We start from the raw sequence: 23,308 nt of genomic DNA on the forward strand, positions 1-23,308 counted from the left end.
AATATAATAGGAGTTGGTAGGGATTATTATTTGGTAATGTTGACTGAATTGGCTCAATCTTAACATTTCAACATTCCATATAATTAATAAATAAATAATACAAATGAGAAATATTGTGTCGACGACCAGATGGAAGAAATAATAATAGATTAATTAGTACTAGCTTTTTCTATAAATTAGCTACAGAAATAATATTGTCAACACCTAATTACATTATTGTTCTTACCATATTATTAAATAAATAATGCAAATGAGAAAATATATAAAGTATTCGTCAAATTAGTTATACGTACACCTTAGAATAATATGAACATAAATCTTAATTTTCTTTTTTGAAGAATGAAAGAATTCTCCGGAGATTATTAGGAAGACTCTTTGTATTAACTTTTAAGTCAACTAGATGAAGATAGATATCAAACTTTTAGACTATAAGACGATATATTATTGGAAAATTATTACAAAGAAAATGGATAAAAATATCTATTTTTGGATTCTATCAATTTCATAGATTTTTATTAGTTTTGACAAATAAAGTCTATATTTTGCTATATTTAAATATTCTATCTATCATAGAAATTCATATCTAAAAGTCGAAAGAAACTTAATTCATATTGATTTTTTTTTCCTTTTCTTTTTGGTACCCAATAATTACAATATAATGATGTATATTCAAACAAATTGCAATGCCTTTTGAGTCTCATCCAACACCAATATATTTCGTTGGTTTTTGAAAATAAGGATATGTATATGTGTGTGTAGATGATATAATATAATAATTAAGAAAAGGCATATCTAGAAGATAATCTTTTGCCTTTAGTGGGAGTAGTTCATGCTCCATTCATGAAAAGCAGTGGAAGCTGGTTAACCTTGTTTTGAATCTATCCCAAATCAAAGTCAAAGCAAAGTTCTTTACATCTATTTCATAACAATTTTGGTTTTCTATTATATGTTAAAATGATATATAATTTATACCTTCGTCCACGAGTTTAAATAATTTTGAGTTAATCAGTAATTTAAGATGATATCAGTGCAGCTTATTTAAGGAGGTCCTACGTTCAAGTCGTTACAATATTATTTCTCCCAAACAAATATTCATTTCCACTTGTTTAGTCAATATTTCAAGTCCATAAGTAAGGATGAGTATTAGATTATAATATGATTAAATTGATCTTTACTCAACTTAAACTTCTAGACCAATATAACTTATAATTTTCGTAACTGTAGTTGTTTTTCTCTCGTCTTAAAAGAAGTATAAGAATTTTTAAAATTAATCTAATGCTATAAAAAAAAAATATTCTTGTAAAAGAATTAACTTGAAACTAGGAATGGAAACGATATTTATAAGCATAACTTTTAAAAATAAAAAACTAAAAAAACTTGATTAAAAGATAAAACATTTGACAAAATATTTACACTATAATAAAATTTCTTTTTTAATTGTTTTGTTTTATGGAGCGTAAATAATTTATTTATTTATTTATTTTAAAAAAACCAAACTAAAATTTTAAAATGAAAGGGGTTGTTAAAGGGAATTTTTTTTAGTTTTTTTTCTTTGTAATAAAAAAAAAATAAAGGAAGAAGAAAAGTCATGAAATAATAATATAAACATTTAATAGATTAAATTGTAGCTAAATGTGTTGGAGAGCACTACACTCTAATACACTTTCAAGTTCAAGCAATATAATGCAACCAAAAATTGATGAAAAAAGTTTTATATATGTTTCAAAGTCTTTTCATTGATGATTGACCTTTCTTGATAATTGGCTAATTCATGGTGATCTCAGAAAGGTAGGGCAAACACAAGATGGACCATTCATTTTTTCTTTTGGTGTTTCTCCTTTTAATTCTTTTTTCTTCTATATATTTACACACCCAAGCTGCAACAATAATAGATTTTCAAATCTTCTTGTGATAATTTATCTTCTTTATAATTATAATTAGCTAATGTTAAATAATTGTGTGGTTTTGGTATTCTGATATCAGACATGAGAGAAATGGAGTGAAATTCTCATTATATCATAAAAGAGAAAAACAATGTAATAGAGTAAATGTATGGCTAACTATGCCAACATATATGAAATATAATTCACTTACTTAGAAGGGTAAAAGTTTTGATTGTTAATTTAAATGCTTTTATAATTTAAAAGTTTATAAATTATCAAATGAACATAACTCTCATATGTATGTATGTATATATATTAACCATTTATTTATCAAGCTTTAAATATCAAGAATAACTTAGTTTGATTAGTTTGCCCTCTCTCATCTTCTTTGTTTTTCTCTCGCACCTCGATGCTGATCTTTTCTCTCTTCCCTTCCTTGACATATCCCGATTGCTATTTTGTCGATGTTGTGTTAAACCTCTATGTGCATGGATATTAAGAATTGTTTGAGAGAATTAATACAAAAATGAGAACATATATCCGCTATACTAATTGAGAGACAAATAATCTAGAGCATTCATTTCGACACTTCAAACTATACAAACTCAAGCATCAAACAAACATATTAGGGAAAACACCAAATTGGTTCAAGACTATTTTGATTATAATGAGCTTGACTAAAAAAATATGCACATTATCGACCCTAACTATTCTTACTTATTTTCCATTAAAATATATATAAAAAAAGATCAAAATAGAGAAATAATAAGAACACGTCAAACAAAATTCTTGACCTCCTCCATATGTTACTAAGTATGGCCAATTCGTTGTTTCACGTGGCCCTAGGAAATATTAAATTTTGCACATTGTAACAATAAAGTAGATCAATGACAGGCTGGACTTTATTATAAAAAGTTTATTATAAAATAAATCACATGGGGGGTTCTAATTGTATTAGAGTTTGAAGCTTGGATTATGGGTGACAATTTCCTTTTAATCTTTCTTTTTTGCTCCACTGATTTGTCAAGAAGATGCTGTCACCTACTCCACCATGCATATATCTCTTACAAATTTAAATATTACTTAATCATGTGCTCATTTAATTACTTGGTTAAAATTTAAAATCATTTAGCCAAATCACACTTGTCATGTCAACAACTTATATATATGTTTAAATATCTTACCCAACTTAGATAGTTGTTTTGTGTAGTTTCTTCCAAACCTTGAATTATAAAAAGGTTAAGAATATGTTTTATTATCCAAAAATTTTGGGGTCTAGAATTATAGTTTTTTATCACTCGATTAGTTACTAATATTAATATTATTAGCGGGACTCAAGCCCTCTTAGCACCATCGTAGTATCATTGGTTGAACTTATTTATATATAAAAAGTTTAAATCTTTAAAGTTAATAGTAATTTAATATGTGTGGTATTATAGTTGTAGATCTTGCTTAACATAAAACTAATTCAATTTAGTATGATATATATAGATACTCTTCTAAATTTGTTGTACTAAAAAATAATAGTGGAGGCCTTGTGTTCGTATATTTGTTTCTAGATCTCTTTCATTTATTTATATTTTTGTTTCTTTAACATAAAAATTAAAGTTTGTTCTTGATATAAAGTGTGTCTTTTTTTTAATTAAGTTCTCTTAAACAAAAAGATTGTAATCTATAATTTTATAAATTTTGTAATTATTTGAAAGAGAAGAAAGAAAATATATAAAATAGTGGTTTCAAAAATTATTGTCGACACTGCTTGGCTTTATTCTAAAATGGGAAAGTACAAGAATCAAATATTCAAGAAAAATAGAAAAATATTTTGGGTGCATATTTTAGACTATATAATTCAAGTATTTGTATTTTATATTTTAGTTGTTCAATTATAATTTATCATAGGTTAAGTTTTTTTTTTTTTTTTACTTCTTTTTTAAAATCTATATTTTCTAATGTGATTAGATAATTCCAAAGATGAGTTATTAGTATAATGTGTATTGTGGGAATTTATTTTTTTATAAAAAAAGTTGATTTTTTCTAAACTATCATAATTTTAGTATGTGAAGAGAAGAGAAACATAAAGTTAATTAGATGCAACCTAATTTGTTCTGATAAGAAATGGAGTTGTTTTTTCTTTTCAAAAAAAAAAAAAAAGTAAAAAGCTTAAGAACTTCCATTAATGAAAACTCCATTATAGAAATATAGAAATGTTGCTTGACAATCAACTCTTTCTTTCCTTGAAAATATTTTCATACTCATAAATGTCTAGATATGGATGAACTTTTATTCTAATATAACTTCGTAGCAATGATTAGGTTAGGTCGTAACCTATATCACCTTTATTTCATGCATATTTTTTTTATTAAAAAATAAAATAAAAAATATTCGGTTAATAAATTGTTCGATCATAATTTGACACATGATGAATTTTTCATCTTTTTAAATATTTCAGTTCTTCTTTTGACTCGAGTAATGTGCACGAGATATATAGAGATGAGTACGTATTATCTATATATAGATATAATACTATTAAAAATGGGTTACAACGTCACAAAACCCATTTTGCTTTTTTCTTATAAAAAAACATGTTTTTATATTTTTTTTCAAAGGGTTGCACCAAAGAAATTCTTTATAAAATTTGCATGTCTCAAGTTAAACTAATTTAGTTACACCCAACTTAAGTCGAAGGTATAAAAATGAATATAATGTAGTACGTATATAAGCAATACTTAGATACATATGCCATTTCATAAGCTTATCTCTCTAGCTCTTTGATCTCTGTATTCCCTCCTTATTGATTAATCTATGAATGAGATGGAAATAGAAATGTCTTGGCGTACGTGATGACTCTAAAATTGTATCTTAGATGTGCATGCGCCTATACATGACCCTTCTTCATGTATATTTCTTTTAGTTAAGAAGTAAAAAGAATTATTAAAAAAAATTGTCATGGTAGCATCTTATAATTAATTAGATATTTAAGTGGATATACAAACATGCATGCATGAGATTAACTTTTTATTATCTTTTCATTATTATTGTGGGTAATTAAGAATGAAATGTGTAGTTTGAATTATTCCCGCAGATTGGAAACCTTTTTTGAAACAGAGGTAAAGGAAGGAGAAGGTAGGTAGAAGACCAATAATAATAATATAGTAATTTAGTACTGTGAGTAAGACAAATTAAGGACAGTCCAGGGAAACAGAGAGATGCTTATAGGCTGCAGCTTCCTCTTTATAAGCCCACAAACAACCAGCGAGACCCATGCAAAAATTCCTCTCCTAATAATTATTATTATTAGTGATGCCTCGATCTTCTTTCAATTTTTTTTGTTTTATACTTCTTGTTTTAACCCAACTTAGTTTTGGCTACGGCTGGGGATTTGACAATGAAGATTCTTGCCGGTATTGGAGGGGATGTGGAACCTTCTTTGGATGGCCAGCTGACAAGCCCGGTTCTGGAGGTGGTGGTGGTGGTGGAGGGAGCGGTGGTGGCGGAGGCAATTCAGGAGATGGGGTTGGGTTTGGCCATGGTGAAGGTTATGGAGCTGGGTTTGGTGTAGGTGGTAATGGCGGAGGTGGAGGCGGCGGTGGCGGTGGGGGAGGTGGGTCTCGAGAAGGGTATGGTCATGGTAGTGGATATGGAGCTGGAGGGGGTGGGGTGGCTGGTGGAGGCGCAGGAGGAGGAGGAGGAGGTGGCGGTGGTGGTAGTGGTAGTGGTAATGGTGGAAATGGTTATGGCCAAGGAATGGGATTCGGTGCAGGATTTGGATTAGGCGGAGGAGGTGGCGGTGGTGGAGGAGGTGGCGGTGGAAATTCTGTTTTGGGAGGGGAGGCGTATGGACATGGAAGTGGGTTCGGGGGAGGTGGAGGAATGGGAGGCGGAGGAGCTGGAGGAGGAGGTGGCGGCGGCGGTAGTGGAGGAGGAGGAGCAAATGGAGGAAATGGCTATGGTAGTGGTTTTGGAGGTGGCATAGGTAGCGGAGGCAGCGGTGGTGGCGGGGGCGGAGGAGGAGGGGGTTCAAATGGAGGAACTAGTAACGGTCATGGCAGTGGTTTTGGGGGCGGAGTAGGAAACGGTGCGGGTGGCGGTGGTGGGGGCAGCGGCGGAGGGGGTGGAATAAGTAATTCAAATGGAGGATATGGTAAAGGGGAGGGCAGTGGATTTGGTGGCAGTGGCAAGGGAGGAGAAGGAATGGGGATGGGATTTGGAATGGGTTTTGGTATGGGAATTGGATTTGGGATGGGAAACAACAACAACAATAACAATAACAATGGAGCTTATGATTACAAAAATGATGAATCTAAAGTTAAAACCAATGTTGCTCAACCCTAAGCCACCTTTTGCCCATCATCATCCAATTAATTAAGATACACAAAATTTGTTTCCAATCTTTAATATCTCATCATTTTCTATGTATTTATCGTCACATATATATTGTTTCCCTTTTCAAATATTCAAGTTCAAGTTGATGATATATTCCATGTAATAATAAATACTTTTATGATTAAACACTATTCTAGTTTTTAAAATTTTGTTAATCTATATATATTAGTTTTGTATGTTTATGAAAGTGTGTTCATAAACTGCGTTTCTATACTAAATCCTAAATATGATAGTGAATTTAATAATAATTGATATATTATCTAATAAGTTATTACAATAGAAAGAGTAATATTTCTTCAAACAATTGATATATGATTTATTCTTGCAAATCATTGTCTACTTTTAATTTTAACTCTAATTTTCGTTAGAAACAATAAGCTTTTCATTAGATTTTCGTAACATGTGATAGAATGAAATTTCCAAGATTATCCTATCATTTAATTTTTTAATTAAATAATAATCGTAAATAGAGTAATTATATTCAAAATATTAACATATATAATAACATTTTTTTACCATACAAGTGAATAGACTTTGTAATTTTCTAAAAGTTATGAAATCCGTTATTCTCAAGCTAATTGAAGTGGCTCAAGGGTTACTAAACTCACACGAGTAGGCCCAATACATTTAAATCTAAAAATAATTATAGGGTAATATTAATTATAATATTATCTAATAAATACACATTTTGATCCACTTTTCTTATTTTAATTTTTAATTATAATATTATCGATTGATAGTTTGGTCTTTTATGCATTAAGATAAAAAATTTGACCAACTTTACTGTCTATTTTAAACTATAATCTATAGCAGTTAAAACCCTAGTTGGTAACCGTTGGTCTAGGCCCAGCCCAATAAGCTGAAGCTCATGCTCTTCGTTGTGGACTCTAATCGAGCTACTGTACTGTACAGTACTCTTCAATTCCATGGAAACAATTTCTTGCTCATTAGCTTTTCCTTTCCACCAATATCTTATCCTCTGCAACTCCCATTCCGCTTTAGTTCTAAGCAGATCGGAGCCCGCAGTGAGCTTAGGCTCAAGTACGGCGTCGTTTCGATGAAAGGCGGCGATGGTGGCTCACGATCGAGGATCTTCCCCGAACTCAGAATAACTTAGATATGAACCCTTTTAGTTTTACCCAAAATCAAATTCACATTAGGCACAATTTTATTTTTTTATCATGCTCTTTAACATTATCAATTTGTTAAACTATATCTTCAAAAAAACCAATAAATTGTCTGAGAAAGAAGTAATTGGTGAGAATATTATTATTATACTTTTCATAGTTCTGAAGCGATCGCCCACCGAACTTAGGTGAGGCGTTGTGATATCATGTACTGAGTACCATGGGAACAATTGTAAGTTTCTGATTTATGGCTGACCCCACCATTTTGTCAATCGTACTGCAAATTTAACGGTGGAGATACGCTGTTGTTGGATTTGGTTTTTGCATCAATCGCTGTACATTTTTGGGATAAATATGATTGAAGAAACTGAGGAATGGGCAGAGAGTTTTAAGAGATTAGGGTGTGTGTGAGATTGTGCCACCACCACCCATTAAAGATGGGGTATTTTTGGATGCTCGATTAGGAAGAGGGCACCCTACGCCACCCACTTTATATGTCACCAAACCTTTTGCAGTTTTTTATTTTTCTTATATGGTTTTTTAATGTTATTCTCTTTTGATTTTATTATTATTGTTTTGTTGGTATATGATGTAAAATAACCTACACATATATAAAGGTTCAAGCTTTTTCTCCCCTCTTGATATCTTCAGACTGATCCACAAATGCTCCTTTAGGCTGTCTGATTTGTTTCTTTGAAGAACTAAATTTGAACGGCCTACAAGAAAACCCATATCTGTAAGTGCTTTGCTCTTTCCCTTCTCATGACTTCTGGTTTTTATATCCCAGACATTGCGTTTTCCAATCTGAGCTTTTATCGTTTCTGATAATGTTTCTCTTCATCTTGCGGTTCGTTGATTGGATCTTGGAAACAAAGGTGGAAACATACACACGAACACACTGTTTTGTGGATTGGATATTGATGAAAGGAAATTGGAATTTGTTTTTCTCTGGGTTTCTTAAAAAAATGTCTATAATCTTGGTTGGTTTGGATTTTTTTAGACGGTCCGTTGTAATTGTTTCAGGCGGTGTTTGAAAATAACATGTTCTTGATGTTATCATCTTCAATGTGACATATTGTTCCCTGTATTTCGAATCAGTGTTTTAAAATGGGACACTCTTAAATTATTTGAATCATTGGATATTCTAAGTCTCTTAATTTTAGTACCTAATAGCAATGGAATGGCCCAGTTTTGCTCAAATTGCTTGCTTGCGACTTGTGCTAAATAATTTCGTTGTTTTGCAGGAATCTGCATATTAGTAGCGACTTGTAACTCGAACTTTCTTTTCTTTTTTAAGTCGTTTATGAACCATGACCTGATGTATTTAAATTTTGTTTCCAAGCATCGTAGTATTCATTGCCTCTATTTTGAGCTACCTATTTATTTGGGTTTCATTTCAATCTTGTTCTTTCCTAGCTAAGGTTACATGGTATGGTTTAATTTTTAAGGTAGAACTGATTTTTTTGCCTAAATTTCTTTCAATTCTATGTTCAGATATTTTAGAGTAGCAAGATGAGGGGAGGTTTGTGGCAACTGGGCCAATCAATTACCAGCCGTCTTGCGCAGACTGATAAGAAGACTGTGGGACGTCGATTCTTTTCTGCAGAGTCTGAGCTCAAAAAAACTGTTCTATATGATTTCCATGTTACTCATGGTGGAAAGATGGTTCCATTTGCTGGATGGAGTATGCCTATCCAGTACAAGGATTCAATAATGGATTCCACTGTAAACTGCAGGCAGAATGGTGGACTCTTTGATGTCTCCCATATGTGTGGACTGAGCCTTAAGGGGAAGGATTCTATCCCTTTCCTCGAGAAGCTTGTTGTTGCTGATGTTGCTGGGCTTGCTCCTGGAACTGGAACACTTACTGTCTTTACCAATGAAAAGGGTGGAGCCATTGATGACTCAGTAATCACCAAGGTGACGGATGACCACATATACTTGGTTGTGAATGCAGGCTGCAGAGACAAAGACTTAGCTCACATTGAGGAGCATATGAAAGCCTTCAAGGCCAAAGGGGGAGATGTCTCATGGCATATCCATGATGAGAGATCTCTTCTAGCTCTGCAGGTTGACATAGTCCTTTCATTTCAATTTTCATTTCTCTATCCCACATTTAAATTGATAAACACCGTCATGAGTTTAGGATTCCTAGTTGTGAGGTTGGTGTTGGGGTTATCTGCATATTAAGTTGTTGAACTCATCCCCTTCATATCCATCAACTGTATCAATTTAGGTTGAATGCATTGTTCTGCCGTTTACAAGTTGCTTTTTTTATGGCACCTTCTGTTATAAATTCAATATAAAAAAATTCGTGTCTTCCTTTTATAGGGCCCTCTAGCTGCACCAGTTCTTCAATACTTGACCAAAGATGATTTGAGCAAACTTTACTTTGGTGAGTTCCGCATATTGGATATCAATGGAGCCCGTTGCTTTCTCACCAGGACAGGGTATGATTCCTTTAGGCTTACATTTCCCTTTTCATCTGAATGAGCCAAGTCTTTCATTAAATTTTTGAAAAATTAAACGTGCTATCTTTTTTTTTTGAACCATAACGTCACTTATCATCCAAGTTCAAGTATTGTTTTGGTTCTTCTGAATGCATTCCAATTTTACGGAAAGGAAAATGATCAATGCTGACGGTTAAACCAACTTTCTTATACTTCTGAAATAATCAGGTACACAGGTGAAGATGGATTTGAAATTTCAGTGCCTTCAGAGAATGCACTAGATCTTGCCAAAGCAATCCTGGAGAAATCAGAAGGGAAGGTTCGATTGACAGGACTTGGTGCTAGAGACAGTCTTCGACTTGAGGCTGGCCTGTGTTTATACGGAAACGACATGGAACAACATATAACACCAGTTGAGGCGGGATTAACATGGGCCATAGGAAAAAGGAGGAGAGCAGAAGGTGGTTTTCTCGGTGCCGAGGTGATTCTGAAACAACTCGAAGATGGTCCAGCCATAAGGCGTGTCGGATTCTTCTCTTCAGGCCCCCCTGCAAGAAGCCACAGTGAAATTCAGAATGAGGGTGGGAAAAACATTGGAGAAGTCACCAGTGGAGGATTTAGCCCTTGTCTCAAGAAGAACATTGCCATGGGCTATGTGAAATCTGGATCTCACAAGGCTGGCACCAAAGTTAAGATAATTGTCAGAGGAAAGGCTTACGATGGTGTTGTCACTAAAATGCCATTCGTTCCAACAAAATATTACAAGCCAACATAATTCATGTCTACCTATGTTGTCGTGTCCTGTCAAGATTTTTCTGATTTCAAACCCTTCTCTTCTGACCAAATTCTGTATTTCCAAAATGTCAGAAATGTTGGGGTGTTTTGTTTTCAAACTGCACTAATCAGAACTTGTTGATCATAAAAATGTAATCTTGCATTGCAACCATTTGCATTTCAGCAACAGCAGAACATTCTGCACTTTTGTTCATAGATTACACTACCCACATTAGTTTCAAACATCTGAAAAAGATAAAGTAAAATACATGTACATGATTCTAAATGGATTTTATACATTGGTTTCGAACAAGTTTTTCAAAAAACTTCTTGTTTTATTTTCTTTGCAATATTTTCTTCTTGTTATTGCAAATTTTGGCAACCTGTCTTTTCAATTTGTGTTAAATAGAAACTTTGTGAAATGAACAAAAAAGTCAGACGAGTGATTTTTATGGAAAACACAATAACCATTACGTTTCTTTTGAATTAAGTATACCCAAGTTAATGATCACTAACGCTACTGATAATTCATTCAATTGCCGATGTAAAGATCTCAAGTTTGCCGATTCAACTAAACATTAATGCCTTCATTAGAAAAAGAGCTTTATATTTGAGGTATATCTTGAGCTATCTATATAGCCAATGGATGTATGATCTAGCCTAAACAATAAAAGGACACTCCAAAAATCAAACTAAGGTCTTTCTTTTCAATTAAAGTTGTCAAAATAAAACTTGAAATAGTTTTCTAGTTGTATCTGCATACTTCAACAAATTATTGTCACTTAAAACATATATATCTCATTTCTATTGACAAAACGACATGTCCATAAAATCTAATCACATCTCTTTATCTAGGAAAATAAAATTCTGAATTCCCTTATGGAGAACCAATGCTTCTAATCTTCATTTAGAAGATCTCGAGCTTTCTACTAAAACAAAATTTGGAGAGAAAATATCCTTATCATGTAAAAAGGTACAAGAGAAGTGTGGTCATTGTGGGAATAAATTTGTATTTGGTTACCTATAAATGACTTTAAATTTCAATCGGCCAATTATTTATTAATAAAAATTAAGAAAAAGAGAAAAATCAAAAGATATTAAGACGAAAATAGGATCGTCGAAAGATTTAATGATAAAAGAAGAACGTAAGAGAAAAAAGAAAAGAGATAAATGATATGTACGACATGAAATAGTATGATAATGAGACAATAGGATTTCTTAACCTCTTTTAATATAATCTAGATTATCACGAAGAAAATATGTTGGGCATGAAAATCGAGATGAATTAACTCTAACTCAAAATTCAAGAAACAAAAAATGAATTGTTTTTTTGAATAATACTACTACTATCACAAATTGTTGAATGCTACATCAAAATTTGAATTAGCGGTTAAATTTTGACTGACCAATACCCATTTGACCAATTGCATTGGAGTTCGTTTGTAAAATCCTCAAAACTCTTCACATTGAAATCGCTTAGTGAAACGCGTCAAACAACAAACATTACCATCTGTTGACGGTCGGATTCATTTTGAAATCAACAAACAAACGTTATGTGAATTGTCAGAACAGAACAATGTTCTGTCGTTTTGAAGGCATTGTTTGAACAAAAACATGTTACCTTCTCCATTATTACGTAATTTCAAGCTTTTTGGAATTGGCTGAGAAAGAATGGTTGGTTTGCGTTCTCAAACAAGTCAGCCTTTTCCCACTGCTGAAGTCTTGATCTTGAAGATCAGCGTCTTGATTTTCTCATTCCTCCTTTTTAGATCTCTTCTTTTGTATATATAGATAGAAATTAGAAACCATTTTATTCAGATCAGTTGTTTTTATTTCTATTTGTTTATCCTGAGTTTTCCAAATTATTCATGACATGGCTGCATTTGGAAGTGCAAGCGCATTGTATTTCAAGAGTTCTTTGTCTTTACCGTCGTCTTTCTTCCCAGCTAGTTGCAGTGAAGGAGTTTGTAAAGCTACAATGAGTTCGAGTTCGTCTATGTTTCAAGCCATTCCCATGTCTCTCCATAAGTTGCAAACCAGTGGCTTGGTTGAGAAACTGGAGACGGGAAATGGGTTTAAAATTTCAAATTTTACTAATCCAGTTGCTGACGGACGGTTAAACAGCAATATTCTGAGTTGTCCGGACCCTGTTGTGGCTGCGAAGTTGTATGCGGTTATGGAGGCCATCACTGATAGAGTGGAAATGCATCGGAATGTTGGGGAGCAACGTGACAATTGGAACCGACTCTTGCTGACTTCCTTGAATGCAATTACTCTTGGAGCTGCAACCATGGCTGGATTGGCTGCTGCAGCCACGACCAGTGCATCAATCACGGCACTAAAGATGTCATCAATGTTGCTGTATTTAGCAGCCACCGGGATGTCGGTGGTGATGAACAAGTTACAACCATCCCAACTTGCTGAAGAACAGAGAAATGCTGCAAGATTGTTCCAGCAGCTTCGTTGTCAGCTTCAGTCCAAACTCTCTCGCGGAGATCTCAACAACAACCAAGTAGGGGAAGCAATGGAGAGAGTTTTGGCTTTGGATAAAGCATACCCTCTCCCTTTATTAGGATCCATGATTGAAAAGTTCCCCTCCACTGTGGAACCTGCAACTTGGTGGCCTCCACAGACGCAAGTACATAAACATAAGGAAACAAACACAAAGCTCAGTGGAAATGGCTGGAGTAGAGAGCTAGAAGAAGAAATGAGAGAGATTGTTGGAGTACTGAAGAGAAAAGATCTGCAAGAATACTTGAGTTTGAGCCAAAAGGCCTTGAAAGTCAACAAGATTTTAGCAGTTTCTGGTCCATTGTTAACCTTGGTTGGAGCAATTGGATCTGCTTTTGTAGGTTCTTGTTCAGGGGCCTGGCCTGCTATGGTAGGAGTTGTTGCAGGATCTATGGCAAGTATTGTGAATGCTTTGGAACATGGTGGTCAAGTTGGGATGGTGTTTGAAATGTACAGGAACAATGCAGGTTTCTTTAAGCTTATTGAAGAAACAATCGAATCAAATGTAAATTTGAGAGACGTTCTTAAAAGGGAGAATGGAGAAGTGTTCGAAATTAAGGTCGCTTTACAATTGGGAAGAAGTTTAACAGAACTCGAGCAATTGGCTGCATCAAATTCAAGCAGCAGCAACGGCAGAGAAGAATTGAGAGAGTTCGCAAGCAAACTTTTCTAAGTTAGTATACTTGAAGTTGAGATGTAAATCGAGATAAACTTAAATATATTATTTGATTAATTTGTTCTCTATTTCCATCTCCAAATATATAACAGCCTGTGTGTATATATTTAAATCAGCAGAGAAACTAAAAGCAACTGTACAAGCAGTGTCTATAAAAGATGAAACAGTAGCCAAGCATTTACAATCACGAGTGTTTCCCTTTTGCAGGGAGGCTAACCGCATTTAACACTTAGATAAATCCACGAACATAAAGTAAAGTTAGGTTCCATTGAAACTAAAGATGGCTCATGTGTATAAACATTGAAGGCAATCGACAAAGCCACCAACAAACAAGTGGTTTCTTCAAGCTGCCTCAGCAAATCCGACTCTAAGCTTGCCAAAATCAAAGACAGTATGGTAGCGGCCCATGAAGACATCTCCCAAGATCCTGTCACCAACAAAAACAAGTTCTTAATGAAAGGAAATTATACTTTGAATTATGCTGAAAGCAGAATTAATGGTTAAGACATACCAGAGAGGTCCACGAGGAGGAGGAATATCAAAGGCTGTGAATCCACTGATGCACTGAGCTGCAACACCCTCACCCACCTTGAGAATATACTGTTCACATTGCTTGCCACTTTAGAAAGAGTTGGTAAAAAACAAGTAGTGTAATATCGAGGAAACATTAAAGAAGCATATAATATTTCCATGATCTACGGTTTCAACATGCAAGAAGCTTTATAACCTAATAGAGAGAAATTCAACATTCAAGCAACTATCTTTTCTTTCTTTTTTTTTTTTTTTTTGGAATTTACCTCTTCTGGGGCAAGGTCAAAAACTTTGTCACCAATGGTGAAGGAAACACTAGGCATGGAAGAAAGTTTTCCACAGTCCACAGCTGATTGTCCCATTGGACTAGGCATACGATCACATAGCTGCAGGGCAGTTGATTAGTTGAGTCAACAAGAACCAATATTCAAAAGGATTTGTAGAATTCTTGGAAGTAGGGGATTCTTTTCACCTCGTTGATATAATTTATAATGCGTTCTTTGGTTTGATTCTGACGAAGTTGATTTTGCATCCAAACGACTGTCATCTCACATACCGAGCACATGCCATCTCTTAGACCATCAGATGATTTACCGGCATTTTCATCTACAACACTCTCGATTCCCATACTACAGGAACATCATTTCATGGATTAGTAGACTCACTAAGTAAATATGTGTGCGTGATTTCATATAGCAGGAATATTGTGATTTGTGAAAAGCATTTATTATGCCTCACCTTACTCCTCGAGTTCCATCAAAAGTACACAACTTAATTTGAGAACAGATCTTCTTCGGATCTGCCTGTTAGCAAGAAAGCTAGAGGTAAATAATCTAAAATGGTATAATGATTGGGAGCAGAGTATAAGACCAAAATGCTACAGCCTTGCTAAAGAGAAGTTAAAGAGGAAACGATGAACTTGCCTCAGATAAAAGCAAATCCATGATAGTTTGCCCATATTGTTGAACAACAGCCTTGCATTCCTGGCTCACGACTCCTTTAGCCCCAATGGCGTGATTGATCATGGTTATAATAGTCTAAAAGAGAAAATCAAACAACTAGGAGTCAATAGCAATTTAACCCAACTGCAAAGACCATAAGTGCAGTTTTGCTCAATCATGGATACTTTGCATCTAAGGCTAAAAGATCCTTATGCACAAGGATGCGAAAATATATTAACCACCAAATTAAAACCTGAAATTCTAAGTTAACAAGCATCCGGATGCATGAGACATTTTATTTTAAAGGGAAAAAAGAGGTGTTTCAACTTTTTTTTTTATAAGAAAAAGATATACTCAATGAGCAAAAGGTGTTTCAACTTATTGATTCAAAAAGTATCATGCAACAAAGTTTTAAGTCTATGTACGCACAGTTGGACCAGCCAAAAGTGAAGTTCCAGAATCTGCAATTGCTGAACAGCCACCTTCGCAATATCCTGAATTAACAATTTTCTTTAGTCAGACTTAAATGCATATTTCAAATCATCCCATATTACGTGAATAAAAGAAAAAAGAGAGCAAATCTGTCTCCTTTCCTTTTTATATTCTACTAAGTTTAGGTGTATTATAATTAACAAGCGATTTGGAAACACACCAGTTGGTTCACCATCTATGAGAACATCGCCCATGTCAAACTACGAACCAGAAAGAAAAAGTTAAGCATGGTGAGGAAAGAAAATATGAACTGGGAGGTATGAGATGACTACTTAGAAACCAACCTGCCAATAACCTTTCTGTGTGACAGGAACATAAGTATGCTTGCCCTTATAATGCTTTGGGTCAACCCCTCCAAACACAATTTCGCCTCCTTCCTCCTCCTCAGCATTTCGATTAAGCCAAAAGGAAAAGACTGGTTCCTTAACAAGACCTTGTTCAACCATGTTATACCTGAGAAGAAAATTACAACGCCCCATTCAAGCTTCTATGACAAAAAGGAACCTTAAAAGATAATCAGTAACATTAGATGAGCATATCCTACCATACTGGGACAGCACTACCAACTGCAATCTCTTGAAAACCCAGTCCCAATAACCCATCAAACTTGGCCACCAGAAAGGTAAGACTAGGTTCTCTGGTTGCCTCAATGAACAACTGAAAAAGAGAATAGCAATAAGTAACAAATCATTGATATATCTACAATTTACTTGTTATAAGAATAGTTAATGCCAGAAGTTACCTGATTCTTTACAACTAGGTCTCCAACTTTGACATTGTCATAACTAAAGAAACCAGAGACCGCTCCAGTGCCATACCGAATCGAAGCAGATGTCCCTGCACATGCCCATAAACCGAATTATTTTAGAATGCAAGTACAAACAACAAGCATCCCCAGATCAAAATAAGTACTAATGATTAAATCCAATCCTGTATCATGGATTTTGGAAAGTACCATTTTTCTTGTATGTACTTGAGCGGCTTGACTTGTACCTGGCATGGAAATGACAAGCCACCTACATCAAAACAAAAAAGATGAGTGTCGCCTACAACCAAACTGGTACACTGCAAAGAAAAGTATCATTTCTTCAATGTGACAGATCCTTACAGAGAACAAGCACTTCGCAGAAGGCACCCACAGATTGGAGCTGCCAGTGTCAAAAATCACAGTGAACTTTTGTGGGGGTGTACCAATGGCGATCTCACCATAGTACTGAGCATCCAGGTAGTTCTTTAACGCAACAATATCAGTATCAGAAGATTCCCCAAGATTACCATTTGGGTTATACTTCCTAAAAGCAGCTTTCAAAATCTCTGCATCCTTGGACTCAAGGCGGGCAGCCAGCCGGTTCTCTGGGTCTAACTTAATCTTCTTTAGTCCAACTCTAAGCAACCCATCATTTGATACAGACGAGACAATATTAAATGAAACCAACAGGAACAAACACAAGAAAGCTGCTTTTGAGTGATATGAAGCCATTGGTAACCTACAGGTACAAGGTGAAGTTGAGAAAACATGAAACTCAATAGTCCCTTGATGATTATTAATAAGAATACAAGACAGGAAACAAAACCATAGAAAAGTGGGATTTTCTGTCACTTAAAAGTCCAAACTCATAGGGCGGGAAGGGAACGATACGATCAGACTCGATGGATTCCTTGAACTTTTAAGATGTAAAATAAATTAAAAAATATCACTAAAACCTGCTACAAATCAAGTTGGACAAGCATTATCCTAATAACTTTTAACATAAAAAACAAAGAACATAAATGATTAAATGAAAAATCCTAATCAAAAGAGCCCAAAACTACGGACTTTTTACAATAAAAACAACGTTTCAAAATCAAGTTTCAGAAGATGAACATCAAGATTGTTGTGGATTGAGGTTAAAAGATAAAAAGACAAAACATTTCCACAAAAAGTAGACCAGATTAATCGAATCAAGTCTTCTACACAAAATTAACGATAGAACTTTCGCCGATAAAATTGTTTGGCAGAACCATCGTGTGTCATTGCACTCCTACGTCCTACGCCTACCTAACAACTAATCAATCCAACAAAATCCAGGGAACCCAGGAGAAATGAAAATTATCAACAATACCAAATTGCAGAACAGAGAAATAAAAAGAACCCTGGATGTACGGTCAAATGACATAATAAGCACAAACACATGCAAAAAAGAAAAAGCTTTAAAATCAAAACCCAAGAACATGATCAGCAACCCGACAAACCACGATCATCGAAACGGTAATCAGATAACAACAAACCAAGCAAGGGTTAGACAAAAACAAAGAAAAACAACGATCAAGATTATCAAAACAAGAAAGCTCAATTCAAAAAAGTAACCAAAACCCAGTTACCGGATCAAGTAAACAATGAATACCAAATAAACAAAATAAACAATGAATACCAAATAAACAAAATAAAGAACGAAATGTAAGAAAACAAAATGTAAGAAAACAAAATGTAAGAAAACAAAAAGAACCCACCAGGGAAGGATTTCAAAGGAACGAGAAAACTGAGGATTTGGTACGCGAATCTACGTCTTTATAGAGCGAAAGAGGAATAAACGGAAGAGAGAAGCGACTGTAAACCGACCTGTCCACTCCAAAAATCGAAGCGGACCCAACTCATCAACCAACCAGTTCCAATCCAAGGGTTCGAAACAAAGGAAAGAGGAAGGATTTCATCTGACCCGTCCGTTTCGGAAGGGGTAGAGTTGTCCTTTCATTGCCGGATTAACGTAGAGTCGTCCACGCTTCGAACCGGAAGGGTTTGAATACTCAAATCCCCAAGAAAAGCATTTTTCGCGGGTTGAAGAATCCACAGCAACCCAAAATAGAGAAACTAACGTGTTCTCGTCTGAAACAGACCGTTGATCTTGTGATGGACGGACCAGAGATAATGTGAGCTAAAATATTAGGAACTGTTACGTGTCGCAAAGTAAGGCAATGTGTTGGTCAGTTGAGAGACGACGTGCCTTAGGCTGATATGAAAGCCAATGGCTGAGGAAAATCATGGATTTTTTGGTATAATGCTAAGCTCTTGTTTAATATTTATTAATATACTTTTTCGTGTTGTATGGAAATTTATGGTGCGACTTTGTGGTGAAGGTTGATATATTCTCATCAAACTTTAATAATTCTTCCTTTTTGACCTTTGGTTTTCTAAGACTTTTTAAAGTGAGAAGATTAATCACTTCTTTCACTCTTATCTACAATTACAAAAAGATTTAACTATTCTGGAAACAGCACATGTCCTAAAAAATCTCTTTAAAATAATGGTCGTTTTTTTTGTCATTATTGAAGATATACCCACGATTTTCTATCAATTCTATATTGAGTTTATTGTTATTATTATTTTGATGCTATTGTTAGGGTGCAATTATTAGTCATTGTCTTGGTTTGGAATTCAGATTAGACTTAAAAAAGTCCAAATCTTAAGGATTAAGAAACTAACGGAATCAACGTAAGATGTATACCTCATCATCTCACACCCACATGGGTCAGTCCAAACCTATTGAGTAAGCAAAGGAAGGCCCAAAATATTGAGCCTTGAAACAAGCCAGAGGTATTGGGCCTTAATTAAGCCGCGACCTTGGAGGAAGCTATGCCGATCCAAGCCTTGAATGATTAGGCATGAGGCTCCAACTTAGGCCAACCCACCCATATTGTTTCATGTAGCCCAAATTCACGAAAGAGGATACAAACTTCCGAGGTATGTTCACATTACTCGCAATTTATCACCAACCTTAATCAATCAATGGGTAATTATGATATGTAGCAATATTTAGAATAATTATTAAGTATGTAGCAATATTTTAAAAAAATTGCAAAAATAGCAAAATCTATCGGTGATACACTTCTATCGTTGATAGACTCTTATGGTTTATCAGTGATAGACCAACATTTGCTACATGGTCTATCGGTGATAGACTCCTATCATTGATAGATTTTGACAGATTTTGCTATATTTGCAATTTTTTTAAAATGTTGCTACATACTTAATTATTTTGAATATAATTGCTACATTTGCAACTGTCCCTTAATCAATTAATTCTAGGGCAGGTTTGAATTCAATTTTGGGGTTTTTTTTCTTCCAAAAATATAATAAATTGGCAAAATGTTTACGCTGGATAGAAAAATTTTGAAAACGGAAAAAGCACATAGGCTCACAATGGAAAATACTAAAGATGCCCTAGTTAACACGGTATTGATCGGCCACACACGTGCATGTAATTCTTCTTCTAGACGATCATGATATACGATTGAGTAGGAAATGATACACGATCGTATAGGAAATGATATATTCGATTGTGTAGGTAGTATCAACACCGACCATACGTGCACGTGTAATTTTTATTTCTAAACAATCATGATACGCAATCGTGTAAGAAACAATACATGATCGTGTAGTTCTTTTTAACAATGAAAAAAAAAGCTTCAAATCTAAACGATCGAGTGTTGACTATGCTAAACAATCGTGCTGACTAGGTAAACGATCGTTTAGATCATATCAAAGGGATATTTAAACGATCTTGACATTCTGGAAGAAAAGCAGTAAGAAAGAAAGAAAAAAGAAGATGAATAAAAATAGAAGAAAGAAAATATTGAAGAAGAGCTAAAGATCACAAAGAAGAAGAAGAAAGAGAAGTGACGAGTCGTCCGCAATATCGCAAAGACAAATCTAAAATTTATGAAAAATTCTACCGGCTTTATGAACTTTTTGATTTTGTTAACCAAATCTTGAATTTTTAAGTATTTGATAAATACGCATAGATATTTATAAATAATATGAGACAACATTATTTATAAATATACAATTTGATTTTTACATGCCAGACACTAGTCATGTGCATGAAAAGGATATTTTTGTCCAAATGGTTGTAGGATATATGTGCTAAAATTATTAAGAGTAGCCCTTACTTATACCCGAACATTTTCCAATTTCATAAATGAGTTCTACAATTCCTATACAATGGAAGTAGGGTATGTTGGGATGGTTGGAAGGTGCATACTTTTTTTCAATTTTTTTTTAAAGATCTCATAAATGCAATTGGCGGTATATATTAATATCTACTCATCAATTAATTTCTACCTCATTAACTTTTTTATAAGACAAATAAAAGCTAGGTCGATAATAATTTTAGGATAATAATTAGATGTTTTTTTTTAAAATATAACAAATCGACAAAATATTTATACGATTTGAACGATTTTGAAAATAGAAAAAGTTTGGTCCACGATGTCAAATACATAAATGTCCCAATCAATACGTGATTAATTGATCACACATGCACGTGTAATTTTTCTTCCTAAATGATCATGATAAGCCGATCGTAGAAAATGATATACGATCGTGCAGTTCTTTTTATCGATGGAAAAAACGTTTCATGTAATTCTTTTTGTAAACGATCATGATACACGATCGTGTAGGAATGATACATGCTTGTATAATTCTTTTTAATGATGAGAAAAATGTTCTGTGTAATTTTTCTTCTAAATGATCATGATACATGATCGTGTATAGGCGATCATGTAGCTTGAAATGATACACGATTGTGTAGTTCTTTTTAACCATGGAAAAAATGCTTAATTCGTGTAGTTTTTATTTTAAACAATCATGATATGCGACCCTGTGTAAGAAATTATTCACGATCGTATAGTTTTTTTTAACGATGGAAAAATGTTAAGTGTAGTTCTTTTAAACGATCATGATACACAATCATGTAGGAAATAATACATGATTGTGTAGGAAATGTTTCAAATCTAAACAATTGTTTAGATCATATCAAAATGATATTTAAACGATCTTGATACTCTGGAAGATGAGCTGTAAGAAAGAAAGAGAAGATGAAGAAAGAAAAAAAGAAAAAGAAGATGAATAAAAATAGAAGAAAGAAAGTTTCGGAAGAAATCTGTATTTTATTACCAAAAAGATAATGAACGAAGGAGCCGAAGAAATATGGAATAAGAATAAAAATAAAAGAAGAAAGAGCTGAAGAAACGTGGAAGAGAAAATAAATAAATCGCAAAGAAGAAGAAGAAAGAGAAGTGACGAATCTTCCACAATATCAAGGACAAATCTGAAATTTATGAAAAATTTCTACTGATTTCATGTGCTTTTGATTTTGTTACACGGGCCATAATATTTTATTACTATGTTATATTTATGAAAACTAACCTAATAATTAAGTTTATAACTAACATTTTAAAATAATTGCACATATACCAAAATCTATTAGTGACGATAGACTTTACACTCTATGGCTTCAACTAGGCTCTTTCACGCATTCTCTAAGCTTCATCGATTGATCTCTCGTGGGTTCTTTAAGCTCCCTTTTAAGTTCTTCTCCCCAATTATTTGAGTTCTCTTTAGGTTTTCTCGTGGATCCTTCAGATTTTAGATATTAAACATTGAAGACAATACACAACAAAGAAGTTTTGAGTTTTTTTTTTTTTTACAACGTTTGAAGATCAACCATATTATAATGGATATATATATATATAATAATTGGTTGCTACTATACCCATAGTTTTTCCAATTTTCTCTTTTCGTTGCCAAGATTATTTATCTTGAAATATCTAATGTATATATTTCTAGTTGTCATTAAAGGAGAAGTCGTTACAACCCAAGTGGAGGTTTTTGAATTTTATTCATATTATTTACTATATCTGTCGTTTTGTGTTATCAATATAAAGTAAGGTCCCTATTATTTTTTGGTATCTTTTGGACTATAGAGACGAAGACTCATGAAGGTGACAAGATATTTATCAATGGACCATAAATTATTGAACCACACGACAATTATTATTCGTATTATTTTATTCAAATTTGGAGACCAACGACATGAAATCACAAGTTGATAAATTTAGGAATTGTTTGCATCTTAGGGAGACTTTTGTTCACAATTCACGTGGAGATCACTCAGCCGTGAGTAACGATTTTTTAGTTTTTCCCACAGTTTGTTTATCTACGTACATCTACGTCATTTTTAAATACAACAAATTTTTGTCACTTTTATGATTAAAGTTGTTCGTCGTAATAGTTTACTTGTTCTAATTTGATTAATACTGGGTCGTTGTTTTTTAGTTCTCAGACTTTTAAACTAAGAAAAGGTACCTTCTTTTTTAATTTTCATAGTAGGTTCGTACATTTAAATGTTATTTAATTTACTTTTCCCTCTTAAAATAAAATAAGATACTTCCAATTCTACTTAGTAAATATGTCTCTTAAGTATCAATAAACTTTTCAAATGTTTCTCAAAAAGAAAAAGAAAAATTAATTAAAGGTGTGGTAAGGAAACAGCCTAGGCATAAAATTAAAGACAAGGGTATGAAATGGGAAACAATCGAGCTTTTCCTCACTCTGTGCTCAAAATGTTATTTCTTGGGTTTCCTAATAATTTATAATCTCTAACAAAACACTTTCAAGTCATCTAAGTTTCCAAGGAAAGATATAAGAAAAATATATTACAATCTTTAAAAAATATACTGACATGTATTTACTACAGTTTAATATTGGAATTATGATTTTGTA

General features: G+C 33.7%; 4 protein-coding genes across 8 annotated transcripts; 3 read left to right on the forward strand and 1 right to left on the reverse strand.

The window, feature by feature from the left end:
• Nucleotides 1–5,183: 5,183 nt before the first annotated feature.
• Nucleotides 5,184–6,215, forward strand: LOC103489116 (glycine-rich cell wall structural protein 1-like). Its single transcript, XM_051079765.1, has one exon. It carries the CDS (start codon nt 5,184–5,186, stop codon nt 6,213–6,215), a length of 1,032 nt encoding a protein of 343 aa, XP_050935722.1.
• A 964-nt stretch (nt 6,216–7,179) lies between these two features.
• On the forward strand, nt 7,180–10,789 carry LOC103485188 (aminomethyltransferase, mitochondrial). 2 transcript variants are annotated; one of them, XM_008442687.3, is made up of 4 exons: nt 7,180–8,129; nt 8,888–9,463; nt 9,725–9,843; nt 10,072–10,789. In XM_008442687.3, exons 2-4 carry the CDS (start codon nt 8,906–8,908, stop codon nt 10,616–10,618), a joined length of 1,224 nt encoding a protein of 407 aa, XP_008440909.2. In that variant the 5' UTR covers nt 7,180–8,129; nt 8,888–8,905; the 3' UTR covers nt 10,619–10,789. The 2 variants fall into 2 exon arrangements, with proteins under 2 accessions (XP_008440909.2, XP_050936020.1); XM_051080063.1 differs by lacking the exon at nt 7,180–8,129 and adding an exon at nt 8,140–8,268.
• A 1,701-nt stretch (nt 10,790–12,490) lies between these two features.
• On the forward strand, nt 12,491–13,801 carry LOC103489105 (probable F-box protein At4g22030). Its single transcript, XM_008448116.2, has one exon. It carries the CDS (start codon nt 12,491–12,493, stop codon nt 13,799–13,801), a length of 1,311 nt encoding a protein of 436 aa, XP_008446338.2.
• A 128-nt stretch (nt 13,802–13,929) lies between these two features.
• On the reverse strand, nt 13,930–18,298 carry LOC103485179 (aspartic proteinase). 4 transcript variants are annotated; one of them, XM_051080067.1, is made up of 14 exons: nt 18,259–18,298; nt 16,877–17,255; nt 16,724–16,784; nt 16,511–16,605; nt 16,313–16,425; nt 16,053–16,221; nt 15,929–15,968; nt 15,706–15,770; nt 15,255–15,372; nt 15,074–15,134; nt 14,808–14,964; nt 14,602–14,721; nt 14,316–14,404; nt 13,930–14,231 (listed from the first exon to the last, which is right to left on the reverse strand). In XM_051080067.1, exons 2-14 carry the CDS (start codon nt 17,246–17,248, stop codon nt 14,147–14,149), a joined length of 1,545 nt encoding a protein of 514 aa, XP_050936024.1. In that variant the 5' UTR covers nt 17,249–17,255; nt 18,259–18,298; the 3' UTR covers nt 13,930–14,146. The 4 variants fall into 4 exon arrangements, with proteins under 4 accessions (XP_050936024.1, XP_050936023.1, XP_050936022.1 ...); XM_051080066.1 differs by lacking the exon at nt 18,259–18,298 and adding an exon at nt 18,130–18,213; XM_051080065.1 differs by lacking the exon at nt 18,259–18,298 and adding an exon at nt 17,972–18,056.
• Between the last annotated feature and the right edge of the window lie 5,010 nt (nt 18,299–23,308).

Source organism: Cucumis melo, chromosome 12 (genome assembly GCF_025177605.1).
Source record: "Cucumis melo cultivar AY chromosome 12, USDA_Cmelo_AY_1.0, whole genome shotgun sequence".
NCBI lineage: Eukaryota > Viridiplantae > Streptophyta > Magnoliopsida > Cucurbitales > Cucurbitaceae > Cucumis > Cucumis melo.

What these genes read in the sequence shown, in the direction of transcription:
- LOC103489116 (XM_051079765.1), top strand. Translation starts at nt 5,184, where the DNA reads ATGCCTCGATCTTCTTTCAATTTTTTTTGTTTTATACTTCTTGTTTTA.
- LOC103485188 (XM_008442687.3), top strand. Translation starts at nt 8,906, where the DNA reads ATGAGGGGAGGTTTGTGGCAACTGGGCCAATCAATTACCAGCCGTCTT. An exon ending in GATCTCTTCTAGCTCTGCAG is followed by an intron (nt 9,464 to 9,724) that starts GTTGACATAGTC and finishes TTCCTTTTATAG; the next exon opens with GGCCCTCTAGCTGCACCAGT. An exon ending in TGCTTTCTCACCAGGACAGG is followed by an intron (nt 9,844 to 10,071) that starts GTATGATTCCTT and finishes TGAAATAATCAG; the next exon opens with GTACACAGGTGAAGATGGAT.
- LOC103489105 (XM_008448116.2), top strand. Translation starts at nt 12,491, where the DNA reads ATGGCTGCATTTGGAAGTGCAAGCGCATTGTATTTCAAGAGTTCTTTG.
- LOC103485179 (XM_051080064.1), bottom strand. Translation starts at nt 17,941, where the DNA reads ATGTGTTTGTGCTTATTATGTCATTTGACCGTACATCCAGGGTTCTTT. An exon ending in ACCTAGTTGTAAAGAATCAG is followed by an intron (nt 16,426 to 16,510) that starts GTAACTTCTGGC and finishes TCTCTTTTTCAG; the next exon opens with TTGTTCATTGAGGCAACCAG. An exon ending in TTGACCTTGCCCCAGAAGAG is followed by an intron (nt 14,405 to 14,601) that starts GTAAATTCCAAA and finishes CAATGTGAACAG; the next exon opens with TATATTCTCAAGGTGGGTGA.